The sequence below is a fragment of the Schistocerca americana genome, chromosome 6 (assembly GCF_021461395.2).
Source record: "Schistocerca americana isolate TAMUIC-IGC-003095 chromosome 6, iqSchAmer2.1, whole genome shotgun sequence".
NCBI lineage: Eukaryota > Metazoa > Arthropoda > Insecta > Orthoptera > Acrididae > Schistocerca > Schistocerca americana.
The window spans coordinates 90,704,793-90,717,156 of NC_060124.1; the positions used below are offsets into that span (position 1 = coordinate 90,704,793).

Below are 12,364 nucleotides of genomic sequence, written 5' to 3' on the forward strand. Positions count from 1 at the left end.
ATACATCATAACATCCAATGTAATAAATCTTATGCACAAATCTTATGCACATCTAGAGTATACAGAATTAACTGTGGAGAGTGCAATAATTCTTATGCAGGTCAGATTGGCAGAAGCTTTAGTTATCATTTTAGGGAACACTGGAACACCAGCAAGAACTGTAAATTGTTGTTTGCTAACTGTCTTCAAGTAACCAAATACAAGTTAGATGATACTGACAACTCTTTAGAAATTCTACATAGAATCGGCAAAGATAGGCAACTTAACTATTTAGAAAAGATTGAAATTTATAGGGCATTTAGAGACCAGCTGGAATGCATTTTAAATGTGCAGACTGAGCTATTTCTTGACTGCTTCACATTTTGTGATTGGTCTTCGATAAGTTGGTTTCACCTTAGTTGATCTTGGCATGTAATCCTGGTCATGCTACACTTATTTCTAACAAGTATTGCTTTCTTTCTACAGCATCTTATGTCTGTGCATTACTTGTATCTCACCACATTTTAGTCTTCAATTGTGCCCTTGTAAGGGTATTGATCACTGGTTTTATTTATTTTTACCTGGAGTTTTTACTTCGTTTATACCTATGTTTATGGGCACAATTTTGTTGTGACTATTATTATCTTATGACTACACTGCTGTTATCATATGAGTTGCACTTAGAGAACTTGTCATTACTTGCTTTCAGTGAGAATGTTCACATTTGGTATGTGTTTTGATTGTAAAAAAAAAATGATTCGCCTGTGCTTATATTGTGTATGTTTATTTTGACACATAAGTTTGCTGTCAATTTTACATTATATTTTAGAATGCCATTTCTTTTGACAGGCAATCAGCTTTAATTTTACTGTTTGACAGAACAGTCATAGAAAAAGTATAAGCACTTATGTGCTCACATTTTACTTACTTTTATTCATGTGTCAGTGTTATTTATCAACTTTATTTTATTTAATACTTTTTCATTATTTCTGTTCTTTTCTGTGTACATGGCCATAACATATGATGCCAACTCTGACAAGCATCTTTGCACTTTCAGGTTTATACTTGCAGTATGTGAGACCTTTGTCACTTTTCCACCACTTGTGTTTCTTCCACCACACTGGTTTCATGTGACTTGTCTCCTGTGTCTATTGTGAACATGGGTTTTATCATTATGTCCAGTGTTCGTCACTTTTTAACCTGAGGTAATGTGTGTTCTCGCTTGGTGTTCAGAAGAACAGATGGACTTATGCCACCATATGTTGTTGATTTTATAATGTTCGGTACCATGTTGCCATACATTACAACTTCATATTGTTAAGTGGATACCATTGCCACATGTATGTAATTATACATTCTTATTTTTCTTTAGGTAAAATTTGTGTAGTTTTTTTGGGGCTGACTGCTTCCAGACCACCTGATGATGACAAAATGTCGAAATTGCTAACAAGTTGTGTAAACAATAAGGATTTTTAATAAAGCCTATGAGGAATGATAACTTTCAGTAACTAACTTCAGCATCACAGAACCACTTAACTTTCACCATCAATCAACAAAGTTAATAGGTGATTTTAACTGCCACAGTACATCATGGGTCTATGAGGAAAGCAATAAAAATGGTGAAGAACTGTAAGACTGGGTTGGAAAGATGAGATTAGTGTTAATCCATGACACAAAAATCCTTCAACAGTAGAAGATGGCGTAATAAAATTAATCCAGATACCATTTCTGTCAATGAACACATTACAAAGCAAGTAAAGAAGACTGCTACAGAGCCACTTCCATGGAAATAACATCAACCTATTACTTGTTCTGTTGACAGTTGTGAAACCAAGGATTGTCCCGTTCAAAACACAATTTAACTCCAAGAAAGCACAGTGGAAGAATTTCAGATCATAACTTTGTATGGAAGTCCTAAAACTCAACCCATCTCCAGATATGTATGACCAATTTGTTAAATCACTGCAAGTCATCTCAAGTAAATATATTCCACCATGATGCAGAATGAACCACATCCAAGAATTCGTTGAAATTCTAAGTTTCTCTTTGTGAGATACAAACAATTATTTGGCAACGACCTATTCTCTGAGGAAGCAACTCAAACAGGTGAAGACCTCTGCTTATCACCTCCAAGAACTAAAAAGAATCAAATCTAGATATGAAACAGAACAGCCAAAAAGCATCAAAATTATTGGAGAACCTGAACAGTGACCCAGCCACTGATGCTCCTGATCTCTCGAAGGTAATTTCCTGCACAAATTGCCCATCAATTACTTCTGAATGATATAACTAAAGGAAGATCAAAAAACTCCAAACTCCTGGGACACACTGATGAGAAAGACTACCCCTGCACTCCTTTCACCTGGAAAGAACTGGATGCTGTTTTCAAGCCTATGAATAACAATAAAACTGCAGACCTAGATGACACACTATGAACAGAACAAATTAAAATGTTTAGACCTGCTACAAAGCAGTGGAAACAAAATCTTACCAACACCTGTATTTTAACCCTTTAATGCATACTGTAGCTGATAAGCTACAGACCTCATTTCTTCGATTTATTCCATATGGAGAAACATTTTCGATCAAATTCATTATGTAGCTAAGTGTATACACTCCGCTGCAGTTTCTAGTAGTTCTTCATAGCGATCATAGATGGCAGGACGAGCTGAAGCAGTTCGACAGTGAGCTGTGTGGACATACTGCCAAGTGTGTGTTTTGGCGGAAAGTTCAGGTGTGTTTTTGGTGTTTGTGCACTGATTTCTGGGTTTGAAAATTACTTTTTCATTTTGAAAACGTAAGTAGATATGGTGTAAACAGTTAATTCGAGTGTCTTTGCGATAGATTTGAAATGAGGCCTGTTTTTGTGTATGTAGCTTATCAGCTACATTTTTCATTTACTGCATTTCAGGCGCTGACGTAAAAATGTCTCGAAAGAGTCAAGAAGAAATGCTTATGGAATGGTTAGAGATTCCACTAAGCAGTGATGACGATCTTGAGTGTTTCTCTGACGATTCCATTCATGATGAGACATATGTTGCTCCAGAATCTGTTGGTTGTGATAGTGACAGTAGTGACGAAGAAAGTCAAGTACCAGTAATTAGGACTGAAGATGTTTCTGCAACAAGACAATCTGATGTTATAATGAAGGAATCGATGTCACAGTTGTCTGATAATGCTCTGAAACTGCCATGCAGCAGCAAAAATGTTACCAAAAACAGCAGGAGTGTGGTTTGGAAAGATAAACAGTTGATTATTCCCGAACTGCAGTCAAAATTTCATGGCAATACTTCGTTACCAGAAGAAGTAATAAACTTAAATACTCCATACCAATTCTTCAAACATATATTTCCATCTAAATTGTTTGATCTAATTGTCGAAGAGTCTCATAGATACAGTGTGCAGAGTAATCCTGATAGACCAATAGATTTATCCTGTGATGACATAAAAAAATTTATAGGCATCTGTCTCGTAATGTCAATAGTTCATGTACCTAATACGAGGGACTACTGGGGAGAAGTTACTGGTACTCATCTGATCAAGACAACAATGACAGTGAATCAGTATGAGCAAATACGTAAGTTTCTTCACTTCAATGACAACAGTGCAATGATACCCAGGGGTGAAAAAGGTCATGATAGACTCTTCAAGATAAGACCCATAATAGAATTGATGAGATCTCGGTTTCAAACAATACCTGTTGAGGAGTGTGTTTCTGTTGATGAACAGATATGTTCAACAAAGGCTAGAAGTTATTTGAAACAATACATGCCAAACAAGCCTCATAAATATGGATACAAATTATTTGTTATTAGTGGCATATCTGGTTATGCCTACGATTTTGAGATTTTCACTGGAGATGAAAATGAACCAGAAAAAAGAGTGACTGGGGAGGAAGATTGGGAGCAAGTGCAAATGTTGTAGTTCGACTCAGTAGGATACTACCAAGAAATATGAACCACAAACTGTACTGTGACAATTATTACACAAGTCTGCCACTGCTTGTATGGTTACATAAGCAAGGAATTTACTCACTTGGGACAGTCAGAAGAAACAGAGTGCCAGACTGCAAGCTCCCTTCAGAAGCTGAGCTGAAGAAAATGGCACGAGGTGCATCAGTAGAGCGCGTCGCAACAGTGGTTGGTGTCGACATATCAAATGTAGTGTGGAAAGATAACAAGAGTGTGATGTTGCTTTCTACACTTGCTGTACAGCAGCCTATTCATGAAGCAGGGAGGTATGACAAAAAAACAAAGTCAAGAATAACAATACCTTGTCCACAAATAATTAAGCTCTACAATAAACATATGGGAGGTGTTGACCTTCTTGACAGCATAATGGGTCGACATAAAATTCTTGTGAAAAGTCGAAAATGGTATATAAGATTGTTTTACCATCTCCTGGACATGGGAGTAGTCAATTCCTGGCTGTTGTATAGGAGAGTAGCAGAAACCAAAGGGATTAGGAGAACTATGAAACTCTCCGAATTTCGAATGGAAATTGCTCACTGTTTGTGTCGCTCAGGTCAAACTTCAGCAAAACGTGGAAGGCCAAGTAATGAACTCGAAAACCAAATACAAGCTAAGAAGACAAAGGGGCCCACAGCACATGTACCTCCACAAGATGTAAGGCTGGATCAAGTAGGTCACCTGCCTTCGTACTTGCAAGTGAGACAGAGGTGCAAAATGCCAGGATGCAAGGGATTTTCCTGGGTTCAATGTAATAAATGTGCAGTTGCATTGTGTTTGCACAAACAAAAGAACTGTTTTCAAACTTTTCATGTAAAGTGATTATCACATGCTTGGGTACAAACCTGTTGGAACTAGATACCTTATTGTTCATATATAAAAGTGTATAAAATATACAATAAATGCTCAATATTTACAACATTAATGTCCTATTTATTATTTTAGGATTTTTCCCTTCCTATACAAAGTATTTAATCATAATCAACAATTAAATTACGAGAGATTTGGTCAAAATTGAGGGAGCAAAATAAGCACATTTATTGTCGCTCGTAAGGTGTTAACTCAAAATGTAGCTGATCAGCTACAAAGCGATTTTCAACAATAGTGCTTTGTTAATTTAATTTAAAAAATTTTTCAATATTTTTTTCGAAATGTAGGCACTATAAACTAAACATGGTAATTTTTACAGCTTGAAATAAAAAATCATGCATTTAAGGGTTAAAATTGCAGATTAACACAGTTTAGCACAAAGTTAAAGTAGCAGCATTTCTAAATCCTATGAAAGAGTCAACAAACCCAAAAAGATTCTGTCACATTTCATTTCTCTGCCATTTCTATAATGTATTGGAAAGAATGATTCTAATCAGATATGAGTGTGTGTCAACAAAAGCCTCATACGAGAGCAATCAGACTTTCTCCCAGAAAGGTCTTGCTGCTGACAGATCCACCGCATTAATGATGGGTATGCAAGAGTTTAAGTTACAGATGTGACTCTCATTGATCTTACAGCAGCTTATGACACAGTCAGCCACAAAAAGCCAGTTAAAAAAGTGTACTTAATAGTAAAGCATTACTGATTAAGATACTTCACCCAATGTTTGCTGCAAAATATGACACGGGCATCAGCAAACAAAACAAGAAAAGTCTATGGAGGATTTTTTTTAAAAAAAAAAAGGCCTCCTTCAGGGAGGTCTACTGTCCCTGCTGTTATGTAACATCTACACAAATGACCAACCTATTAGCTGTGGAACTAAAGAATTTATTTATGCTAAAGATACAGTCATTGCTCCCCAAGTTAAAAACTTTGAGAAGGTAGAGATGAAACTGACAAGAACTCTCAAAAGCGTGGCAAGTACTATGATGATGACAATCTGGATGTAAGTTCTGGAAAGATGTGAGTTAGTGTATTTCATCTAAGAAAAAGGGAAGCCAAAAGGAAACTGAAGGTGACTTGGAGAAGAGAACAAATATTCCACTTCAGTCCTCACAAATACTCTGGAGTACTCCCTTGCATTCAAAGCTGACTGCAAAGAAACAAACAGGAAAAACATCATCCACAAAGTTACAGGATCCACCTGAGGCACTCAACAAAAAGTACGCTGAACATCTGCCCTGGACTATGCTTCTCTGCAGCAGAATATTCTGCACCAGTTCGGCAAATTCTGTACTTATCAAACAGGCTGATACAGCTATGAACGGGACTAAATTCATTGTGATGGTCTATGACCAACTGGTGTCAGAAACTATAATAAATTACAGATATACAACCAACTGGTACTCACAAGAAAGCACCTTCAAAAATAGAGAAGAAGAAATAGGAAAATGATCCTAGAAATCCCTTATCTGGACACGAGCCTCAACAATCAAGACTCAGATCAGGAAAGATCCTCATGCAGGCAACTACAGCAATTCCTTCATTTCCCAGAACCCACCACATGGAATTTTAGTGAGATCCTTTGCCTAAAGGACACCAAATGAATGCCAAAGACAAAACTGCTTTGAGTGACATGGAAGTCACTAAACAGATTAACCATTGGGGTGTCATGATGCAAAGTCAATCTACATCTACATCTACATTCATACTCCGCAAGCCACCTGACGGTGTGTGGCGGAGGGTACCCTGAGTACCTCTATCGGTTCTCCCTTCTATTCCAGTCTCGTATTGTTCGTGGAAAGAAGGATTGTCTGTATGCTTCTGTGTGGGCTCTAATCTCTCTGATTTTATCCTCATGGTCTCTTCACGAGATATACGTAGGAGGGAGCAATATACTGCTGGACTCTTCGGTGAAGGTATGTTCTCGAAACTTTAACAAAAGCCCATACCGAGCTACTGAGCGTCTCTCCTGCAGAGTCTTCCACTGGAGTTTATCTATCATCTCCGTAACGCTTTTGCGATTACTAAATGATCCTGTAACGAAGTGCGCTGCTCTCCTTTGGATCTTCTCTATCTCTTCTATCAACCCTATCTGGTACGGGTCCCACACCACTGAGCAGTATTCAAGCAGTGGGCGAACGAGTGTACTGTAACCTACTTCCTTTGTTTTCGGATTGCATTTCCTTAGGATTCTTCCAATGAATCTCAGTCTGGCATCTGCTTTACCGACAATCAACTTTATATGATCATTCCATTTTAAATCACTCCTAATGCCTACTCCCAGATAATTTATGGAATTAACTGCTTCCAGTTGCTGACCCGCTATTTTGTAGCTAAATGATAAGAGATCTATCTTTCTATGTATTCGCAGCACATTACACTTGTCTACATTGAGATTCAATTGCCATTCCCTGCACCATGTGTCAATTCGCTGCAGATCCTCCTGCATTTCAGTACAATTTTCCATTTTTACAACCTCTCGATACACCACAGCATCATCTGCAAAAAGCCTCAGTGAACTTCCGATGTCATCCACCAGGTCATTTATGTATATTGTGAACAGCAACGATCCCATGGCACTCCCCTGTGGCACGCCTGAAATCACTCTTACTTCGGAAGACTTCTCTCCATTGAGAATGACATGCTGCGTTCTGTTGTCTAGGAACTCCTCAATCCAATCACACAACTGGTCTGATAGTCCATATGCTCTTACTTTGTTCATTAAACGACTGTGGGGAACTGTATCGAACGCCTTGCAGAAGTCAAGAAACACGGCATATACCTGGGAATGCGTGTCTATGGCCCTCTGAGTCTCGTGGACGAATAGCGCGAGCTGGGTTTCACACGACCGTCTTTTTCGAAACCCATGCTGATTCCTACAGAGTAGATTTCTAGTCCCAGAAAAGTCATTATACTCGAATATAATACGTGTTCCAAAATTCTACAACTGATCGACGTTAGAGATATAGGTCTATAGTTCTGCACATCTGTTCGACGTCCCTTCTTGAAAATGGGGATGACCTCCGCCCTTTTCCAATCCTTTGGAACACTACGCTCTTCTAGAGACCTACGGTACACCGCTGCAAGAAGGGGGGCAAGTTCCTTCGCGTACTCTGTGTAAAATAGAACTGGTATCCCATCAGGTCCAGCGGCCTGCCCTCTTTTGAGCGATTTTAATTGTTTCTCTATCCCTCTGTCATCTATTTCGATATCTACCATTTTGTCATCTGTGTGACAATCTAGAGAAGGAACTACAGTGCAGTCTTCCTCTGTGAAACAGCTTTGGAAAAAGACATTTAGTATTTCGGCCTTTAGTCTGTCATCCTCTGTTTCAGTACCATTTTGGTCACAGAGTGTCTGGACATTTTGTTTTGATCCACATACCACTTTGACATAAGACCAGAATTTCTTAGGATTTTCTGCCAAGTCAGTACATAGAACATTACTTTCGAATTCATTGAACGCCTCTCGCATAGCCCTCCTCACACTACATTTCGCTTCGCGTAATTTTTGTTAGTCTGCAAGGCTTTGGCTATGTTTATGTTTGCTGTGAAGTTCCCTTTGCTTCCGCAGCAGTTTTCTAACTCGGTTGTTGTACCACGGTGGCTCTTTTCCATCTCTTACGATCTTGCTTGGCACATACTCATCTAACGCATATTTTACGATGGTTTTGAACTTTGTCCACTGATCCTCAACACTATCTGTGCTTGAGACAAAACTTTTGTGTTGAGCCGTCAGGCACTCTGTAATCCGCTTTTTGTCACTTTTGCTAAACAGAAAAATCTTCCTACCTTTTTTAATATTTCTATTTACGGCTGAAATCATCAATGCCGTAACTGCTTTATGATCGCTGATTCCCTGTTCTGCGTTACCTGTTTCAAATAGCTCGGGTCTGTTTGTCACCAGAAGGTCTAATATGTTATCGCTATGAGTCGGTTCTCTGTTTAACTGCTCAAGGTAGTTTTCAGATAAGGCACTTAAAAAAAATTCACTGGATTCTTTGTCCCTGCCACCCGTTATGAACGTTTGAGTCTCCCAGTCTATATCCGGCAAATTAAAATCTCCACCCAGAACTATAACATGGTGGGGAAATCTACTCGAAATATTTTCCAAATTATCCTTCAGGTGCTCAGCCACAACAGCTGCTGAGCCAGGGGGCCTATAAAGACATCCAATTACCATGTCTGAGCCTGCTTTAACCGTGACCTTCACCCAAATCATTTCACATTTCGGATCTCCGTCAATTTCCTTCGATACTATTGGACTTCTTATCGCTATAAACATGCCTCCCCCTTCACTGTCCAGCCTGTCTCTGCAGTATACATTCCAATCTGAGTTTAGGATTTCATTACTGTTTACGTCTGGTTTCAGCCAACTTTCTGTCCCTAGCACTATATGGGCGTTATGACCGTTTATTAATGAGAGCAGTTCTGGGACCTTTCTATAGATGCTCCTGCAGTTTACTATTAGAAAATTAATATTGTTATTCCCTGTTGCATTTTGCCTACTCCTACCTTGCCGCGTCTCAGGAGGCGTCTTGTCAGGCCTAGGGAGGGAATTCTCTAACCTAAAAAACCCCCATGTGCACTCCACACGTACTCCGCTACCCTTGTAGCCGCTTCCGGCATGTAGTGCACGCCTGACCTATTCAGGGGGACCCTACATTTCTCCACCCGATAGCGGAGGTCGAGAAATTTGTACCCCAGATCTCCGCAGAATCGTCTGAGCCTCTGGTTTAAGCCTTCCACTCGGCTCCAAACCAGAGGACCGCGATCGGTTCTGGGAACGATACTACAAATAGTTAGCTCTGATTTCACCCCGTGAGCGAGGCTTTCCGCCTTCACCAATTCCGCCAACCGCCTGTACGAACTGAGGATGACCTCTGAACCCAGACGGCAGGAATCATTGGTGCCGACATGAGCAACGATTTGCAGTCGGGTGCACCCAGTGCTCTCTATCGCCGCAGCTAGGGCCTCCTCCACATCTCGGATGAGACCCCCCGGCAAGCAGAATGAACACTGGCCTTCTTCCCCGACCTTTTCGCTATTTCCCTAAGGGGCTCCATCACCCGCCTAACGTTGGAGCTCCCAATAACTAATAAACCCCTCGCCCCGTGTGCCTGCTCAGACCTTGCTGAAGGAGCAGCCACATGTCCACTCACAGGCAGAGCGGGCGATGCCACACGGCCAGCCACCACATTTACCCTCTGCCTCGTACGCCACGAACGCCGCTGAACCCGCCACTCCCCTTGGGGAGAGGGTGGCCCAACCGCACCCGGTACCCGCGAAGATGTCTCGACAGCAGGGACAGTGGGTGAAGCATGTAACACCTGGGGTGTACCTTGTGATGCACCAGACTCCCCACTGCTGCTACACTCCGAGGCAGCAGCCTTAAGACGGCTGACCGCGGCCATCAACACGTTCAGCTGTTCGCGAACAGTGGCCAGCTCCTCCTGCGTCCATACACAGCAGTCACACATCCTATCCATCCTAAGGAATCAATTTACTGAAGAGAGTTAATCAACTTTTAACTAGGCTGCTAATTCACTAAAGGCGGCTGACTATTGACTAAACTGTGATTGCTAGCCACTTCTTGTAGAAAACAAGGAAAATAACACTACCTGTCTCTGGACTGTATTGAAAACAAACACTAGCACTACTGGCACTATGGTTGAGTAAAGGGACTCTCTCTGACTGTATTCAAAACAAACACGAAATCTATGGAACACTATTAATAGCACTCGACAAATAAAGCTTCCTAAAAGCAAAAACACATGGAAGAAGAAGTGACAAGTAAGAAAAATACAGTTAATACTTAAATTAAGGTAGCTTGCTGCACAGCAGACGTGAAGCAGACGGCGGTTAGGACGACACTCTCAGCAAATAGGAACTCGGCTGTTATGACAAAATTTTCCCATGTGGTAGTGACCTGCAGGACCTACAATATCTGCTAGCTGGCAGGAACATGTCAGACACAGTCACTACCAGTGATCTTGCAGCAGCTAACAAAGCAGCAGTCAAAACTGCTAAATACTGGGCTCTCCACCGAATATGAAGTGAATTATCTTGCTGCTTATTTGTTTTTTTTTTTTTTTGTCTTTCTGTCTGCATTTTACTGAATTTTCTTTGTAATTGATTGTGTCTATAATTAATCTACATGAATGTTATTAGTGCCCTGCCAGTATTGTAATAAATTCATGACCTGGACACACAAAATAAGTACATAAATGATAATATATAATTTAAAACGAGGATTCTAGCCAAAAATTGTATTTGTTAAGGAAAATGGCAATTGTTAATAACACTGTGATCTATGATGTGAGCTCAGAACTCATCAACAGTCCTATGCCTGAATATTAACAAGCCAAAACAGGGTATTGCATGGAATCCATACCCAGGGTCCTGGTGAAGACTATAATAACGATAGTGGCAGAGGGGGAGACTATGACCCTACTTTCTAGAGATTAATGACGAGGAGTACACTGACTTGAGGTAGAGTGGAAGCTAAAAGGCTAAAAGGGATAACCTGAAAAATGAATCTTCAGAAGTGAGGAGACCTTGAGATTCAGCTTCTGAACAAATGAAATTGTCCAGCTTTCTCTTCTGCAATTATATTAATGACTACAGAAGCGATTTTAAAATGTAGTACCTTTCAAAAAATACAGCTATTTTCGCCCAGACAGGTCAACATAAGCATTTGGGGATATGAAATGAAGAAAAATAAGCAGTTTGTTGCAAAAATTGTAAAACATATAAACGAAATCTCAAGGGAAGCGACAACATCGTTTCATGACTACACGAGAATAATGAACACTGATAATGCTCCTTGGCAGGGGGGGGGGGGGGGGGGGCGGCAATAAGTATAATACGTGTAAAATGCAAGAGAGTAAACCACTTTAGCTGTGTTAATGAATATGCCAAGCAGAAGATCTGGATGTGCGGTAAATGTGATGATGATGAATTAGGCTTAAAACTTAGAAATGAAAACTGTGCAAATGAAGTAATCAATGTGCTACTGAATGAGATTATGGAACTGAAACGTAAATATAACACAATGCTACAGCAAAAAACTGTGTGTAAACATAATCTGCAAAATAAGTGTATAAAACAGAGCAGTACAGTGTCCACTGCATCTACTGAAAGTACTACCTGCAGTGGTCCTGTGGAAGATGAACTGTGTAAGAAGTGTATCAAAACAGTGAAAACTGGTGTTACTTGTAACCAAAGCAATAAAAGGTTTCATTTTCAATGTGGCAAACTAGATCCTTTAGTGAGGGTGGACAAAAAACTGGCCCTGGACTGGATATATGGAGAGTGTAAATCTAAATTTTCACCATCTCAGATTAGTAGCAGTAGAGAAACAGCTGATGAGTGCCACAGATTGTCTGCAGAGAGGGCTGGGTCACTTTCAGACAGCAAGAAGGACAACAGCAGACATGCAAGAAATTTATTCATCAGTTATTCTCAAGACAGTGTAGTCAAAAGTGTTCACTCATCACAGCCGAAATACAGTTTGCCAAAGAAAATGCACAAGCTAGCAGAAC

General features: G+C 40.1%; 2 protein-coding genes across 2 annotated transcripts; both read left to right on the forward strand.

The window, feature by feature from the left end:
* The first annotated feature begins 2,904 nt into the window (after positions 1–2,904).
* LOC124619980 (piggyBac transposable element-derived protein 4-like) lies at positions 2,905–3,903 on the forward strand. Its single transcript, XM_047146644.1, has one exon. The coding sequence runs from the start codon at positions 2,905–2,907 to the stop codon at positions 3,901–3,903; it is 999 nt and encodes a 332-aa protein (XP_047002600.1).
* Positions 3,904–3,932: 29 nt separating this feature from the next.
* LOC124619981 (piggyBac transposable element-derived protein 2-like) lies at positions 3,933–10,875 on the forward strand. Its single transcript, XM_047146645.1, has 2 exons — positions 3,933–4,646; positions 10,756–10,875. The coding sequence occupies exons 1-2, from the start codon at positions 3,933–3,935 to the stop codon at positions 10,873–10,875; spliced, it is 834 nt and encodes a 277-aa protein (XP_047002601.1).
* Positions 10,876–12,364: the final 1,489 nt, after the last annotated feature.

Excerpts from the sequence above, each read along its gene's own strand:
- LOC124619980 (XM_047146644.1), top strand. The coding sequence starts at position 2,905 with ATGTCTCGAAAGAGTCAAGAAGAAATGCTTATGGAATGGTTAGAGATT.
- LOC124619981 (XM_047146645.1), top strand. The coding sequence starts at position 3,933 with ATGAACCACAAACTGTACTGTGACAATTATTACACAAGTCTGCCACTG. Across the intron at positions 4,647-10,755 it reads ACCTGCCTTCGTACTTGCAA|GACCTACAATATCTGCTAGC; the intron begins GTGAGACAGAGG and ends AGTGACCTGCAG.